The sequence below is a fragment of the Hetaerina americana genome, unplaced genomic scaffold (genome assembly GCF_022747635.1).
Source record: "Hetaerina americana unplaced genomic scaffold, ioHetAmer1.1.p SCAF_26, whole genome shotgun sequence".
Taxonomy (NCBI): domain Eukaryota; kingdom Metazoa; phylum Arthropoda; class Insecta; order Odonata; family Calopterygidae; genus Hetaerina; species Hetaerina americana.
Window position 1 is genome coordinate 3,462,391 of NW_027286830.1, and position 16,468 is coordinate 3,478,858.

General features: G+C 37.8%; 1 protein-coding gene across 1 annotated transcript in view; it reads left to right on the top strand.

Annotated features, from left to right (window-relative positions):
* The window catches only part of Hasp (Hig-anchoring scaffold protein), a gene marked incomplete at its 5' end in the record, with an annotated part of 432,721 nt that overhangs the window by 354,338 nt on the left and 61,915 nt on the right, over window positions 1–16,468 (top strand). The window contains 3 exons of the mRNA XM_071586781.1: window positions 7,701–7,883; window positions 8,464–8,691; window positions 14,512–14,766. Of these exons, the coding sequence (XP_071442882.1) occupies window positions 7,701–7,883; window positions 8,464–8,691; window positions 14,512–14,766 (666 nt within the window). The remainder of the gene's footprint in view (window positions 1–7,700; window positions 7,884–8,463; window positions 8,692–14,511; window positions 14,767–16,468) is intronic.

Consider the following 16,468-nt stretch of genomic DNA (forward strand, 5'->3'; position numbering starts at 1 on the left):
TAATAGGATCAGGGGTCCTTATTGAAGAATTAGAAGGTCGTTGCTAAATTTTATTTTATTTTTTACACAATTACGTTGCAATTAGGCAAATTTCCTGGTGGCAACGGTCAGGTTAGGTCAAAGATAACTCTAACAACGAAAATTACATACGAACTCATAAAAACAGATAAGAGACAAAATATTTTTACATGCAAAGGTACTTCCACATCACATACAAACAAACTTCCACATCACATACAAAATGCCGTCCACATCACATACAAACAATATTTTCACAACTACAATGAAGTTTATTACCCAGTGGCTGCTTTACATTTCAACTTAAAACTTCTAAAATTGGATGGAAAGGGCTCAAACAAACCTCCAGGAAGCTGGTTCCAATCAATTATAGTTTTATTTAAAAAAGAGTATTTTTTCTTATTTGTATTTTGGGTCCTTATTTTTATTTTGAGGCTATGGTCGTTTTTTCCCTTAAAGTTAGGCTTTTCTATCCCTTGCCATAAATCTTCCCACGCTTCGTCCTTTTTAACATATCTATACATCGCGCCTAACCTACTCCTTTTTCTTCTATTTTTCAAACTCTCCCATTTTAGTATATCTAACATTTCTGTGACACTATCTGTTCTTTTGTACCTTCCGAGTACATATCTTGCTGCCTTTCTTTGAACTTTTTCTATCTTTTTAATATGTCCCACCTCATATGGATCCCATACTATGGAGGGGTATTCTAGGATAGGGATAACCAGTGCTTATATGCTTTAAATAGTCGCACGCATAATTTTCTCGGTTAATATTCAAGATGTACAGGTACAGTAGTCACAAGTTAAGATAATACTTCGAGAAATCTTTCAAGCACTGCAGAAAAAATTGTTATGCCCACTGATGTCTGTGCCAACCGGAATAGCCTTATTAATGGCTCAGTTAAAAGCAATGTTTTGCGTAAAAATACGTGTTTAATCTCCTCACATCATTAAGAGCTATAGGTAGGCGTTTTTTTGTCGGCTTGCTTTACCATCTCAAGTCCATCCGTTGATAATTAGAAATCTTTCCGACGTCCTTGCTCTTTTGGTCGTTGGAAGGAGGAGAAAGGGCGGGGTTTGGGAAAATTTTTTGAGAAAATACGTCATGAAGTCGTCCCCCGGCTTTCATTGCTGCCGACGCCGAGCGGCCGAAACTTCCGACTACGATTTGAGAAATGAAGAAAAAAGATGGAGAGGGACAAGGGGAAGAAGTGCGAGAAGAAAGGGAAGAGATCGTGGGCTAAGGTCATTTGGGGGAATGGGGCCGTTAGCGAACAAGGGAGTTAATGAGTTGGCACTGGGAAAAATTCGCCTCGCTCGTAATTTCCTATTCCCTCCCCCCTCTTGTTTTTTCGCACCCAGTACTCCCTCGTTCAGTTCTTTCCCCTTCCCTAACCCCGATCTTCCACCCTTCTCTCTTTTTCCTCCTTTTATCTTAATTTGTCTATCTCTCTCGGTCAATTTTTCAAATCTTCCACTCTCGTATCCATTCATTTGGCAATTACCCACCCGTCAACAATCTCTCACTCCCTCTCTCCATCCCTCCCATTCCTTAGCGAGCTTCAACGCTCTCTCGCTCTCAAAAGTTCCACTCACCTCCATCATATCTACAATTGCAAGGCCGTACATAGGCACCACTGGAACGAGGAAACAGATGAGATATGTACACGTAACATCACAGGTGTGATGACTGTCAACCTCAAATTCAATTGAAGGGATTAAAGGGTGTACATATTCTTGAGTGTCGCTTCGTGAAAATATTTTATTACCGTTTTGATTAAATTTAAAACAATTTTTTCTTATGCATAATTTAGTTTTCCGATCATTAATTGAACTCATAGTGTCATTATTTTCACCATGATGGTACTCTTACGTTGAAAACATGATCGTTAAATTAAATTAAGTGTGAAAATCGACTTGTTTTATCATTTTAGTATAAGTGAAATCAAATTCGAGTACTTACTTTGAAGCACTGCTAATGATTTTCAATGCCCTTATTCGAGAATAAATTCGAACTTATGATCTTTTGGATAGCCAAAGATCTCGTTACCCAACGTTTTGAGTTCGGAAAGCGATGATTATAGTATCCCTCTCTCACAATGAAACGCCCATATAGTATGGATTTTGTTTGAGATTATTCGCCAGATAATCGGCAAGGAAACCCGCCTTCGGTTCTGCTTCTAACCGACGATTCGTTGGTTAGAAGGGATTACAGGGGTCCCACCATAGTAATCAGCCCAAAGGTTAGTTTGGCATGTGAAGTTAGAGGCCACCTCGTGCTAATCCCTCAATCGAGTAAGGCGAGGAAGGAAGGACGGTTCCTTTTCATGCACCGCTTGCTATTTACCAGGAAAATATGGGACCCGAAAGACAACAGAGCTGGGGTGAACCTGTGTAATTTTTTGGGTACTGAGTTGAATCCGTTATCCTGATTCGAACCCGGGTGCTTCGATCAATAGCTGAACGCTCTTTCTACTGATTGACCACGCCTCCTGACGTTGGAAAATCGAGCCAGTCCGCTTTCGCTCTAGCTCTTTGCTTCACTTGTAAGTACACATTTCCGAGAACCCCGCACAGTTAGTTTCTCCCGGTTCCTTTCCCACCCGCAAAAAATGGACCGGTTTGCATTTTTCTGTCTTCTCCGACAAATCCTCCGAGCAGTTTGTAGCGGCGGAAGGACATTTTGGAGTCGGGAAGAGGATACGCCGAAGGCGTCTGTTTTCCAGGAGGGACGACGGAGGCGGGAGAGAGGGAAAAAGATTCGCACTTTTCGGCGGAGCAGTTGCCGCCGAAGTCACTCCTCCTCACCCGTTTCCCCCAGTCTCTCCTTCTCCATTCCCCCATCCCCTGCCGACCCCCGTCGCCTCGGTCGGACGTCGTCCAAATGGCATTTTCCCGAGGCGACACCCGCGAACTCGAACTTCCCTAGTACCCTTTGGAACGGTGTGAGGAAGATGTGTGGCTGGGAAGAGGTGCATCGGGCTTTAATTACGGTTTCGCCCACGAGGAGCAAGAGGGAAAAATTGGGGCGGACTCGGATGCAATCGTGTTGAAACTCTTGACGAGAATAGTTTTCAACCGTGACGAGCATATGGAAGAAAACAATTAGCATAGAGTTTGAATTTAATCTGCATCGAAAATAGATTTCCGAGTGCTTCCGTTTTAATAGCGATGCGTTGAAACTTTCAGAAAACTGCATTGAGGTCGGCGTGATTTTTTTTTGCTTCTGAGCGGTTATAGAAGAAGAAGCGTGAGTTTCTTCTTCTATTACTAATTACTGTAGCCATAATATGTGATTTTTACTACGCCCGTATCAATACAACCCTACCTATCAAACCAAAATTCACTACAAATATTTTATGTAAATAACGGACACTCAATTATGTTCGCTTATGGGACCTGAATAAAATAGGAATGACCTATACTTATGCAGACGATAACTCATCAAAATATTTTACTGCGGTGTCTATGTGGACAGATTACTTGGGTCTAGCATCGTCTTATGAGAATCCCGCATATTACCTATCCGTTTTCAATGTCGCCATAACGTCGGTCTTAATATGAAAAATAAGAAAATAATATACTGTGAAATCAGTAGTTTCTCAAGCGAAAATGAGATAAAAATGGGAGTAATTCCCATTCCCATATTCTTCAGATCTTCTTTATCCACATTGGAAATATATTTAGATTGAATAATCTATTGAAATCTTAATTGAAAATAGTTCAATCTAAATGAATTCATAAAATATTTGAAAAGTAAAATACAAAAACATAAGCCAATATCGAACTCGTATAAGAATCCTAAGTTGTTGAGAATAAAGAAAGCATTAAGATAATTTTTATTTTAGAAAACTATTTTTCTGACTGACTAAAAACTAAACGAAATATATTTCCTTTAGGACATTTGAGATTAAGATAAATGGAGTCAAAGTACTATACAAAATACAAGTATGGTATTAATACTACCCTTATAGCAATAGTACCTGCATTTTAAATATTTTAACTGAATAATATGAAAGCTAAAATAGTGGAATGGTTACATGATAATCAATACAGAGTAATTTACACAAATTGATCTCTAAACATTGCCCTGGTAATGAATGATGAATTTGTGTATTAAAATATTCATACAAGTATCTCGTGCATGAATGTGCGTAAGTGTGCATAAAGTCAACAGTGTGGAAGTGATTGGTAAATATTTTTCCAGGTATGCGCTGCTAAATTTCTTTTTTCAAAAAGGGTACTGATTATAATAATAACTATTTAATGCGTTGAATGAAATAAGATTTTATAAGTAACACAATATGCTGTGAATGGAGCGTATTGTCTAGTTCTGTAGTTTAGCATGTCTGCAGTGTAAAAATACTTATGTAATTTATATATGTATTTTTTAATATTTTAAAAATATGATCACCAAATAAAAAAGATTTCGCAAAGCTCTTTATGTGTTCTTCAATAGTGACGCGAATAAACATTTGTGGAAACAATGAGGAAAAAATTTGCAAGAGAGACGATAATTTCTTGGTTTTATTTTTAATCCTAGAGAAATGAGCATTCTATTTAAAACTGCATTGCCTCCACGGTATTAGTCAAGATACAGAAGAAAGAATTTCCCACTCTGGAAATATCAAAGAAAGGAAGGCTAAATTTGGGTCTCGTAAAGTTGTCGCTGAGGGTCGCGGTAGTCCAAGGGCTACTGACTGGAGAGCCTGGGGTCGATTCCCGGGTAAGCCTCTCTGAGCACCTGAAGGTCCACCCAAGCTATGTAATTTTTCGAACACCAGCTCTACCTGGGAATCCATAACCGGCACAGGGAAAGGAACTGGCCCCCCTACCCTGATGTTTGAATTTCAGACGCAATCGGGCGTAGTACTGGGTTAGCTCTATCATCACCTACCAAACCGACCTTCGGGTTAATTACCGTGTTATGTTAATGTGGTCGATATGGCGTTCTAATGATTTCTTTCGTGACTGCCCTAGAAGCAGACATTCGTAAACGCGAGATAACTTCGTCTTCAACGCAGGGAAAATATCAATTATCACGTTGAAAATTGTAATTCTCCTATGCAGAAAATCGTAACAACATATCGCAACCATCATCTTTGAAAACACAAGTCTGAGATACTCGGAAAGGTCGACCTTTATGCTGAGAGTAATTATAGGAGAGTACCCAGAGAGTAATTATACGAGAGCAAAAACTCGAAAGCTAAACGGAAGCATTGAATAATAGCATAGGTCGTTTCCGTCGCTATAACAATAGCATTCGTCGACTGAGTCACAACAGTCTCTTTTTTTCGTCCCAATACATAACTCTATATATTCGGGTGTTTTCGTTAAAATTCTCTAGACCGAGACAATTGGTCATTGGGTTTTAGTTGAAATGATGCAATGGGAACGACTGATATTGCAAAGATTTTAAAGTAAAACTTAACCCAACTAAAAATGAAACCATGTGAAGTGAATATAATACCTGACCTTCAGTCAACCTAGTTATGGACACGACGTTCTGTGCAGCCGATAGCAGTGAGCATGACGAGTGAACACACGGCTTAGAAGAAAAGAAGGGAAGGTGGCACAATAGGGACCTCAGTCAACCCTCAACAGGAGAGAAAGAGGAATGGATATGCGTATGAACGGGAGCTGTTTAAGGTATTAGCTATCTGGTTAGAACGTCCAGTTGGCACACTCAATGCCAGAAGAGTGTTATGAGGGCCGAGCGATTCGAATAACATGAAAGGAAATAATAAAAAATGAATTGATTATCCTTCAATTATGAATTAATCAATAAATCAGTTATGAAAGGATCGCTTTTTCACAACTGATGGGCATTAAATGCAATTTATTACTATACGAGCCTATCAAAAAACTAAGATGTTATCTATCTCACAAACACAAACAATAAAACCAGTTAATATATTTTAATTTAAGGAATGAAACTGATCTTTGCCAACTTTATATGGTATCTAAATGGCATTTCAATTTGAAAGGTGAAATTTTTCATTGAATGAATAGAGTACAAACTATAGCGTCCCGTATTTCATTGATAATTTCCTTTCACGCCCCAGAAAACAGCTATTAAATCACCTTCCAACTCCGGGAATACTTCACAACAGTGATAGAATCTCAATTGACGTCATCAGTGATACCCATTTAATCCCCGGGCAAGGAATACTTACATAGGCGAATGGACATTGGGTACATTATGTACATCAGAGTTGTTCGTATGCCCTTTCCCTTCGGCTGATTTTGACCCAGTAAACCGAGAGTCATTCCTGGCCTCCAAAGGCGTTGGTCACTTTAATGTGTGTGTTATCCCATAACAGTCTTTATCCTTGAAATTGGTTCAACGTTCATCTTGTCCATGTTACGATCCTCCCGAATGCCGCTGAACTAAAGCCTCGGAAACATTTAAAGGCGTAGACCTTTAACATTGCGAGGAAGAATTCTTATTTTACTTATCTGTGCCCATTTTCCCTTAATGCTGCATTTACGAGAAAGCCAAGTAATATTTCGGAAAATTCTCTCATCAATCTTCAAACAAGAATTAATCATTTTTTGTGTCATAAGTGTAAGAAAATCGTAACCTAATTGTGGTAATTTTTTATTCTATTCTGTTTCATGAGTGGTATAGACTCTTGTAGGTTTCCACATCTATTCAGTTTTTGGGTTGGTTCAGTGGCAGGTTGTATAGTATCCTTTATCTCTTCAATATTTTCCCAGAGTAATGCATATTAATTCCATTTGTGAAACTTTATATTCCCTAGAAATACAGAAAGAATGGAGACTTTTTTCAATTTCACATCCGACCTGACTGAGGAAACTTAGATTTGTAAATCTTAGTGGAGGGTTGACTATGACTGTGTGTAGTGTAAAGTGTAGAAACCAACTACAAAGTGAAGGAGGCAAACAACTCCTACACCCAAAGTGTTGGAGTCGTTTGGCTCTTTGTGATGCTCTCTAACTTGGGGCCCTGGTGGGGTAAAGGTTCGGCTACATTTGCGTCACCTTGGATAAAAATAAATTAAATAAATCTCCGGCGTCATTCAATCTTGACTCGCCCGTGTTTTGCATTGATGTCCCGGAAGTCCCTCCGAGATATTCACCGCGTAGGCGACACTGTATAGCCCCCGACGGGATCTATGGGAATTGAGTGGGTAAACAATGAAATAAGAAGTTTATTTTCGATGACTTCCTTCAATATTATGAAAAAAGAGGAGGCTCAATCTGATTAAGGGCATATTTATTGAACTGGTTTTTAAAAAAACTCTGTCTGCAAATACTATGTGTTTGGGAAAAAAATGCATGCCCTCAGTAACTTGTACGTATAGGGAAATTTAGTTAGTTTAATGTGCGGTTCATATGAATCTAAATGACTGAGAATTAACCATCGACGAGGTTGCATAAGATGTATATGACTTTAGAAGATTTTTTTTTATTTTTATCATTTATTCGTACATCTAATTAATACTTTTCTTCTGCACAAAACTTCAATTGATTCCTACTGAGACAAAGAGAACTTGTTAAACCCTGTGTTTTTCGGTTTCAAAATCAAATGTGAATCACGCGTTCATTCTGAAAAAGTAATAGTTAATTGATTATTAATATTTTCAATATTTTAACCTTTCCTATGCTCATCGTGTTTACTATTAATCATTTGTTCGCTGGTCTCTCTTCTTTCAGACCGGGAGTGTGATGAACTGTCAGCTCCAGACGAGGGATGGGTGAGGCTTACCGGAAGGCTCTTCGGTGACCGCGCCGTCTACTCGTGTCGAGAGGGCCTGAGGGTCGTCGGCCTTGCGACGAGGGTCTGCCGAGCTGACGGAACGTGGTCCGGTTCCGGGCCTCCGCAGTGCAAGGACAATGGTGAGTATTCGTTACTTCTCTGATGATTAGTATTCTCTTGCCCTGATGGCTTTGATCTCTATGAAAATTAAACACCCCAGATTGTGTGATACGTTCGGCTCGCCAAGAGTCAATCCGGCGCAGCTAGTGTCAGACTAAGCGCCCTTGGGATATTAGTAAAGTACTATTTTTGTTTAGCCATGGAATGTAGCCCTACAAAGTTTTGTAGCATGGCGATCCAATCCGCAACGGAAAAGTTTGTCGACACGACTGTTTTCGTTAGGAATGGCAATAATTATTTTTTTTACTAAAACTTAAGATAGAATTTTAGCGCTTCTTTGGTATGCATAGCAATTAAATATACGAAAACATAGTATATAAAAGCGAATGAGTCGTTTTTAAGATATTATTTTCCTTTTAACATGCCTCACCTTCTTATATATTTGATTTTGTTTTAATGCTACACTACTTAATGTCTTTATCACCGGCAGATATTTCGATGGTTAAAGTGTCTTGTTTTTTAATGAGGCTATGTATCAATTTCTGGCCGTTCCCTGGAATATATTCTTGTAAATATCCTATATGAACCGTCTTTCCACAGTGTATTGTACGGTTCCACCCACCATGGACCATGCTCGGCATAATGCGCCACCAGAGCAGGCAACGTTTGCTGTTGGGACCACCCTCGAGTACCAATGCCTACCGGGATACTCTACCCTCGGTTTCCCCCGAGCTAAGTGCCTGGCCATTGACGCTCCTTCTGGTAGCAGCAGTATGATGGGAAGTGGGCAGAGAGCTTCTTGGTATGGACCAGACATCACTTGTGAACGTAAGTTTCCTGCATAACCGTAGTTATTCTAAAGATACTGAGAACATAGATAACATTAAAGACTATCTCTCAACCGTTATCGCTTCTTTAGTCCAGAGAATAGTTAAACTCAGTAGGCCTAAATTTAACATTTTAAATAGCCTTGTAATTTTGAAACATATAGTCACTGGCTTTGACACTAACGTCTCAAAACTTTGGCCTCCTGATTTTGGGCGTTAGAACGCAAATGGTTCGAAAGTATTTATTATTTTCTTATGAATCGCCCGATAATAGCGTGAATAATTTATGAATACATTACCTTCTATAAACATTGATCTCGCAGCATCTTTCTCTGTGTATTTTGGATTTTTAGTATGAGGTTATCAGTTATGCGTCTCCTATGGCATTGTATTTAAAAAGGAGGATTCTGTATAAGTTTTGCACCTCGTTGGTGGTGTAAGGCGGCAACAGGATCCTGGTGTTTTGCTCAGTTGGTAACTCTGCCAACTCTGTCTGTCAAGTCGACATGGTGTGATTGGTGAGTGTTCGGTTGGGGAAACCAAATAGTGTCGCAATATGTTGTGTAGCCCGGCAAGTGTGACTTTCATTACAACTAGATTGACAAAAACCCAATTTTGTGATGAAAATCGAATTGCAGTGAGCAAAAACAGCTATATTCCTAATATTTCTTTTCTGTCATTTGGGAAAATTTCGGATTGTTTTGACATTAAGATGACATTATGACGACAAACGATGGCGATGTGCACACAAACCAAATTTCATAGAGATCAATGATACAACAGGCAAAATAAATCGGTGGATCCAATTTGTGGAAGGTCTTTAAAATATAAAGAAAGCTGCCTAATAAAGTAAAATAAATTATCAGCTGCATTCTATTAGTGCAGTATTTACAATGCAGTGTGTGATGCACTATCTCTTTCATCGCCAGAGAGTAAAAGTAATCGCGATAACCTATAATTACTTATGGTCCCATTCAACACGGAGTCACTGGCAATTGCAGAGTACCAAATACAATTCCAATATAGTGTTGTTGTTAAAATTCAAAAGTACATTAAAGCAGTTCGAAAAATGGCGGTAACCGTGTAACTTCGGCAGTTTCCTCAAGAAGACGCTGAGAACCCAGATCACTTGTGGAGCTCTTAGATTTCACATACAAGAGATAAACCGCTGAAAATGAACCTACTGATCTTGGACAGTGAAGTGGAAATTGCTGTGAGAATCGAATCGCACCAGAATACCAAGCAGCCGAGAGAAAACCCTTTAAGTCTATTGCAGTCGGGAATGAAGAAGTTTGATAACCCAATGGCAATGTAGTCAATGCCCAAGATAATAAGCATATTTATCAACTAAAAATGGATAACAAAATTCACTCTAATCACATCCATTTCTTGTTCTAATTATTTGATGTCTCATTTTACAAAAAATGTCAGAATGTGAATAGTTAAAGTAGTTTGTGTAAAAAAACCAGCACTATCCAAATGGTTAATTTGAAACATTTTTTGGTGTTGAAATTGATAATTCAAATGTTAGTGAGCGAATTATGTATGTAAAATAAATTAGATATAGTCCAGTTGAAAGCTTGTGGCCCAGACCCGCGCAGAAGGATGCATGAATGGGGGAGAAATTTGGCAAGAGAGGGGTAGAGGAAGGGTAGGAGAAAGGCTTTGGGCAGCCACTTAGAAGTGCAGCCAATGGTAGCAGAAGGATTTGTGAACAGCTTTGAAGACATCGCCAAGAGTACACTTGAGTACTGATCTCAGCCAACAGATTTTTGCAATTAAACAATTTTCCATGCTACATTGACACTATTTTCTCAATATTTTTAAAACTTTAGGAAATGAATATTTTGAAAACAAGTTTTACATTAATTTATTTTTAAATGTGTTTACATACTTCAATCAAAAAACTTCCTTACTCACTGTCGCTTTCAGTACTTTCATCAGTTTTTTCTTCATTAATAATAATTTCATTATGAAAACTGTCCATAACGACTTTACTTTCAGCAAATGTTAATAAATGTAACATGGTCATGCACACTATTAATGGGAACAGTGATTCCCTTGACTGCTTCCATCTTCATTTAAGTTAAAACTTTATAAATAATCTACTGCACCTGACTATGTAGCACTTTCCCTTTACCTACTTTTGAATCCATGTTTTCCATAGTAAACTACCAATTAAATCTATGAATAAACTAAGTCTGCTATAAATCAGTATAATGAAATAAACTTAAGCTGAATCTTAAATAAATGAATCTATATCATATTTACCCTCCCATGGACTATAACCTTGTGGTGGGTTGAGGGCTTGAGTTTTCCGATGACCCCTAGAGCTGTCCTGGCAGGAGCAATGATAATCAGTTTAAGTATGAGGAATGACCGCTAGGAGAAAACAATTGACTTCTGTAGGAGATAGGGGTTTAGTCATCACCAACGCTTGGTTTGGACACCACAAAAGATGCAGGTATATATGGAAAATAACAGGTGACTCAGACAGGTATCAGCTAGATTATATTCATGTTAGACACAGGTTTAGGAACTGTGATAATTTCGCACAGCTTCCCTGTAGCGGATGAGGACTCTGACTACAGTTTAGTTGTTATGAAATGTAGGGTCTGTTTCAAAAAGATAAGGCAGGGGCAGCGGGTTAGAAAATGGAATGTAGAAGCATTAAATGGATTGAAAAGGAAGAAGTACCAACAGGCTGTAGAAGAAATCATGGATGACAGTAAAGAGCTGAGTACTATAAAAAAATGGGAATATATCATAAATGGATATCGAAAGCCACAAAAGAAACTATAGGAACCAATAATGGGAGAAGGGCAAGGAAACCATGGATCACGGATGAGATGATCAGAAAGATGATGGAAGAAAATGAATGTAAACTCGGAGTTAGGAAAAAGGAAGTACAAAGAGTTAAATGATAAATTGAGACAGGCAACAAATAAAGCAGAAGAACATGGTGGAAGACGCCATGCGAGGATATGGAAAGTTTGCAGAGAAGGGTGAAATTGCTGTGCTATACAGCAAGGTTAAATTACTATTGGGAAGTAAGAAAGGAAGCTCTATGCTAGCAGTTAGAGATAAAGTGGGTATGATAATAGTTGATACAGAAAACATCCAAGAGAGATGGAAGGAATATATGAAGAACTGTGTGGTAAAGAACTAAGGCCAACTAGGTTAGACCTGGAAAGAGGATATGACATAGAGGAAGATAGCTTAGGTCCAGCCATACTGGACGACAAGATAGAAAGGACATTAAGAGAAATGAAATCAAGGCTGTGGGTGTAGACAACATTCTGTGGAACTACTAAATGGTTTAGGAAACTATGGGAAGAAGAGTGTCTATGGACTGATACAAAGTATCTATGAGAAAGGAATCTGGCCAGAAGACTTTAAATTAGTGTTTAGAAGAGATTAGTGTTAGTTCCTATTCCGAAAAAGGTAAAGGCTATATTATGTGAGGACTAAAGGACAATAAGTTTGATATCCCATGCAGCTAAAGTTGTTCTCGGGATTATCAACAAAATAATGGAGAGTAAGGCAAATGATTACTTATGGTGTGATCACTGTGGGTTTAGGAAGGGGAGAGGCAGGTGCGAAGCTATTACCGCAATGAGATCACTAGTTGAGAGGAATATGGAATACAATTAGGATGTATTTACCTGTTTTGTAGATTTCAGATAGAGTGGATTGGGAAAAATTAATGAGTATATTGCAGAAAATAGCAATAGATTGGAGGGAAAGGAGGCTAATCCCCAACCTGTACATGTCTCAGACTGCTCAGGTGCGAGTGGGGAACAGAGAGTCTGGATGGGCAGTGTTAGGAAAAGGTGTAAGGCAGGATTGCCCATTATCACCGGTGCTGTTCAGCCTATATGTGAAGGTAATGATTAAAGAGGCATGGGAAGAACTGGAGATAGGAATGATAGTTGGAAGGAAATTCGTGAAATCAGTTAGGTTTGCTGATGACCAAGCTTTAGTTTGTCAGTCAGCCAAGGGGTTGCAAGCATTGCTGAGTGAATTGGAAATTCAGTGCAACAGGTATGGGATGAGAATCAATATTAATGAAACAAAGGCTTTGCGATTTTCTAGAAAGAAAAAGGCTAAGCTAAACATTAAAATAAGAAGGCAAAAACTAGAGCAGGTAGAACAGTTTACGTATCTCGGAAGTGTTCTGGACCAACACGGTCAAAATAGTTGGGACGTAAGGAGAAGAATTGTGCTAGGCAAAGAGGCTTTCACTAAGAGGAGGGAGTTGGTGGCAGGGACGTTGAGTAAGGATATTAAGAAAAGACTCGTCAAAAATTTGATATGGAGCGTGGTGAAAACATGGGGTCACCGATGCAGGACGATGGACGTAGATTGGAGGCTTTTGAAATGTGGGTGAGGAGAAGAATGTAGAAGGTGAAATGGAACAAAAGAAAAACAAATGAGGAAGTACTTGGTATGGTGGGCAAAGAGAGGGGATTGTTGGGAGAAATCCTAAGGAGGCGGGAAAAATGGATGAAGGTCGTATTGATCAGCAGTGAATCACCTTTATGTAGGTACAGCAGCAAGTGGCTCTCAACTTGATGTCTTGTTAAAAGTAAAAACTATGAAAAGTATACTCAAAAAATGTAAACACATGCATAATAGATATAAATTGCCTCTATATAAAATTTACATCATCATTTTGTGGGCTAAAAGCATGAAAAAATTCTCGTTTAAACTAAGCTACACAATGAAAAAAATATGGTGATGGAAATCTTTTAAAAAGCCCATTCAAATTAGTAAAAATAAAGTAATCCAAAAGAGAAGAGAGCTTTTTGGCTTATGATACAATGATAGTACTAAAAGAGAGTGTGGTTTAATGTGTATAACTGTATTGTCATGTTCACCTCAGAACAGTCGACAGTCAATAGATGTATTTTTCTACTCATTAGCTTTCTTTTCAAACAGTTAACTTATTTGTTTAAACCTCAAGATACAGCCAGATGAATTCATGCCCATTCTAATTGCATATTCAGGTACATACAAGTTAGCAAATGTGTACATCCCCAATACCCTTGGCAAACAATCCTGAAAATTGGACACAGGTAAAGGTCAAGAGGCAATTATCTTTTTTCATGAATCATGGCGTGATCTCATACTTCCTTTGATGGGTGGCTTTTCTTAATGTCTCCCCCTAATCACTTTGGAGGGCATTTCAAAAGTCATCCCTCTTGTAGACTCCTAAAGAAAATCCTCATTTGAAGACACATTAATTGCCTCAGTAGATTGAAATTGCATACAAAACTCCAAATAGTTATTCCTAATTCACACACACTAACACATCTTTGGAAAATTTCTTTTATGGTTAAATTCAGATCAGAAAGATCTCAAAGATGATTAGTATTTTCCTCTATGAACATTGGTGATGGTTGATGAAAATTTCATATTTTTTAAAGTATGGGAGTAGTTTCTTTATCAAAAATAGTTCACCTGAAATATTTTTCTCTTGCAGTTACATGTATTGAATAATGTTCATCCATTAACAAATGTTATGGCTAATGTAAATTTACATTAAATGATAATTGTATCTACCAAAAGGAAATGCCATAGATTTCTGACTAAATAAAATTCTAAATTTTTTTAGCATAAAGACAAGATGAGTAACAATAGTTGACCAAATATACGATGAATTATACAACTTGTAAATATATGGTCTCACAGGTGAAGAGCAATGCTTCATGTTTTACAAAGTCAATGTTCACTCATGATTTTAATATTATTGCTTTGTTACTTTCATGAACGACTAATGTTTCAAGTAATTTATCACTTTTCAATTCTCAATTTTCAGCTCGGTCATGTGGGCCACCCTCTCCTATTCCAAATGGTTGGGCTGAGAGTGAATGTCTTACTTTTGGCTGCCATGCCACATACCGTTGCGCAGATGGATTTCAGCTCCATGTGCCAGCAGCCTCCTCAGCCACTGCGGCTGTGCCAAGTGGTGGAGGCAGTGCCCAACTGGGCATCATCAGACCTGCCTCTGAAAGGCACTGCACAGCTGATGGCAGCTGGGCACCTAAAGAGTTGCCCTCCTGCGTCCGTAAGTGTATGTAGAAACTCGCTTCTTTGGGCAGCAAGTATAAAATTTTCTATACACCTAATTTTATCCAAAGTTTGCTACTTGTGGAAGTTATACAGCCTACCTGTTAAAATTTCTGTTGGAAAGTAGACAAAACCTTGCAAATAAATGCTTGGCGGCTAAATGTTGCTTCATGTTCACTGTTTGTCTCATATCATCTGCATGATATGATGTGTTCAAATAAACTCATATTCCATCTGAAGTAAAGATCACTGGATCATTCATTTGCAAACAATTATGACTTTTAAAAATATATTACTGCATTCATCATATAAGAAATTAATCCCAAGTTTTTTGTACTATATTTTACAGCCTATAAGATGCACAGTCCAGAGATTTGCACAAGGATTAAAGAAAAAAATAGTTGAAAAAATGATTGCATGCATTTATACTTAGACAATGTCTATGGGAACAAAAACAATTAACTTGCATTGAAATGAAAGAGACAAATCTGAATTTCATGTATGGTCCTCACCACTGCAGCTACAGTCATCACTGCTGATTTTTTCCCATAATTTCATTCTCTTTTTTCCAAGCATCTTCACTGTCATCAAAAATACTGTGTTTATCATATTTCAATGATTCTGCTGTCTTGTTCAATTCAGTAGTGGATATTTTACGCAATTAGATATAAAATGTGTTCAGATTTATCATTTTAGATTCATCATATTTTCAACTCCCATGAATTCATCTCTCACTAGTGTGATAGGCATCCAACCTCTGTTATAGATATTGTGGTAAGTTGTAAAATGCAGAATAAATTACACTTGCAGCTAGTAGCATACCCTTGAACAGTTTTGTTGAGCAATTATGTGTTATAAATAAAGTAATCTGTTATGGAAGGTTCCCATAGTAAAATGGACTTTTGAAAAAAATTATGCACACAATTTCTTCATAAGTGGTGGCTCTATAGAAGCATAGGCTTTTTTATCTCCTATAAAATACTATAAATAGTTCAAATACCAGTGCTATAAGATACATATTATATATCCTATTCAAGTGATGAATCATGTACAGGTTCTGTGGCATCCCAAATATGTAATACGAGTCATAGTATGCATTAAGTGTCCATAAGTTTATGCATGGCATAAGGAGTTGTCTAAGTTGGAGTCATGTTACAGTTTCATTGAATCATATCCGCTATGATTATATCAAATAGAGCACTTATATCTCACTATCTTGCAACAAGCCATTCAAAATATAGCATTTTGTTTTTGGAACTGGTTCCATAAGCATTTTTGCATAACTTACAGCCATATCAATTAAACCGCATTTTTTTCACAAAGCCTCTCTTACATGATAAACAGGAGATGGATGCATGTGCAAATAGCCGTCTCAATAATGGAAAAAGACATTGAAATTTAACTGATAAGTGCATGGCAGGTTAGCCTTAAGAAAGCAATGCATGCCGTACACAAATTCTTCTTTATTGATTAAATTGTTTTCACCTCTTCATTTTTTATGGTTTATTTACTGAAACTTTCTAGATATTTGAATTATGTAAAATATGTACCCTGCAAAAAGTGGGTCTCCTTTTGCATTTAAGGAGACAAATAATTGATTTTTGAAATCCTGTATAGTGTTTTAAATTAGAATAATTTTTCTACCTAACCAACTACCGAAACTTTTTGGGTGGATTGCAAGAATGAAGTTTAGAATACGTTTAAAT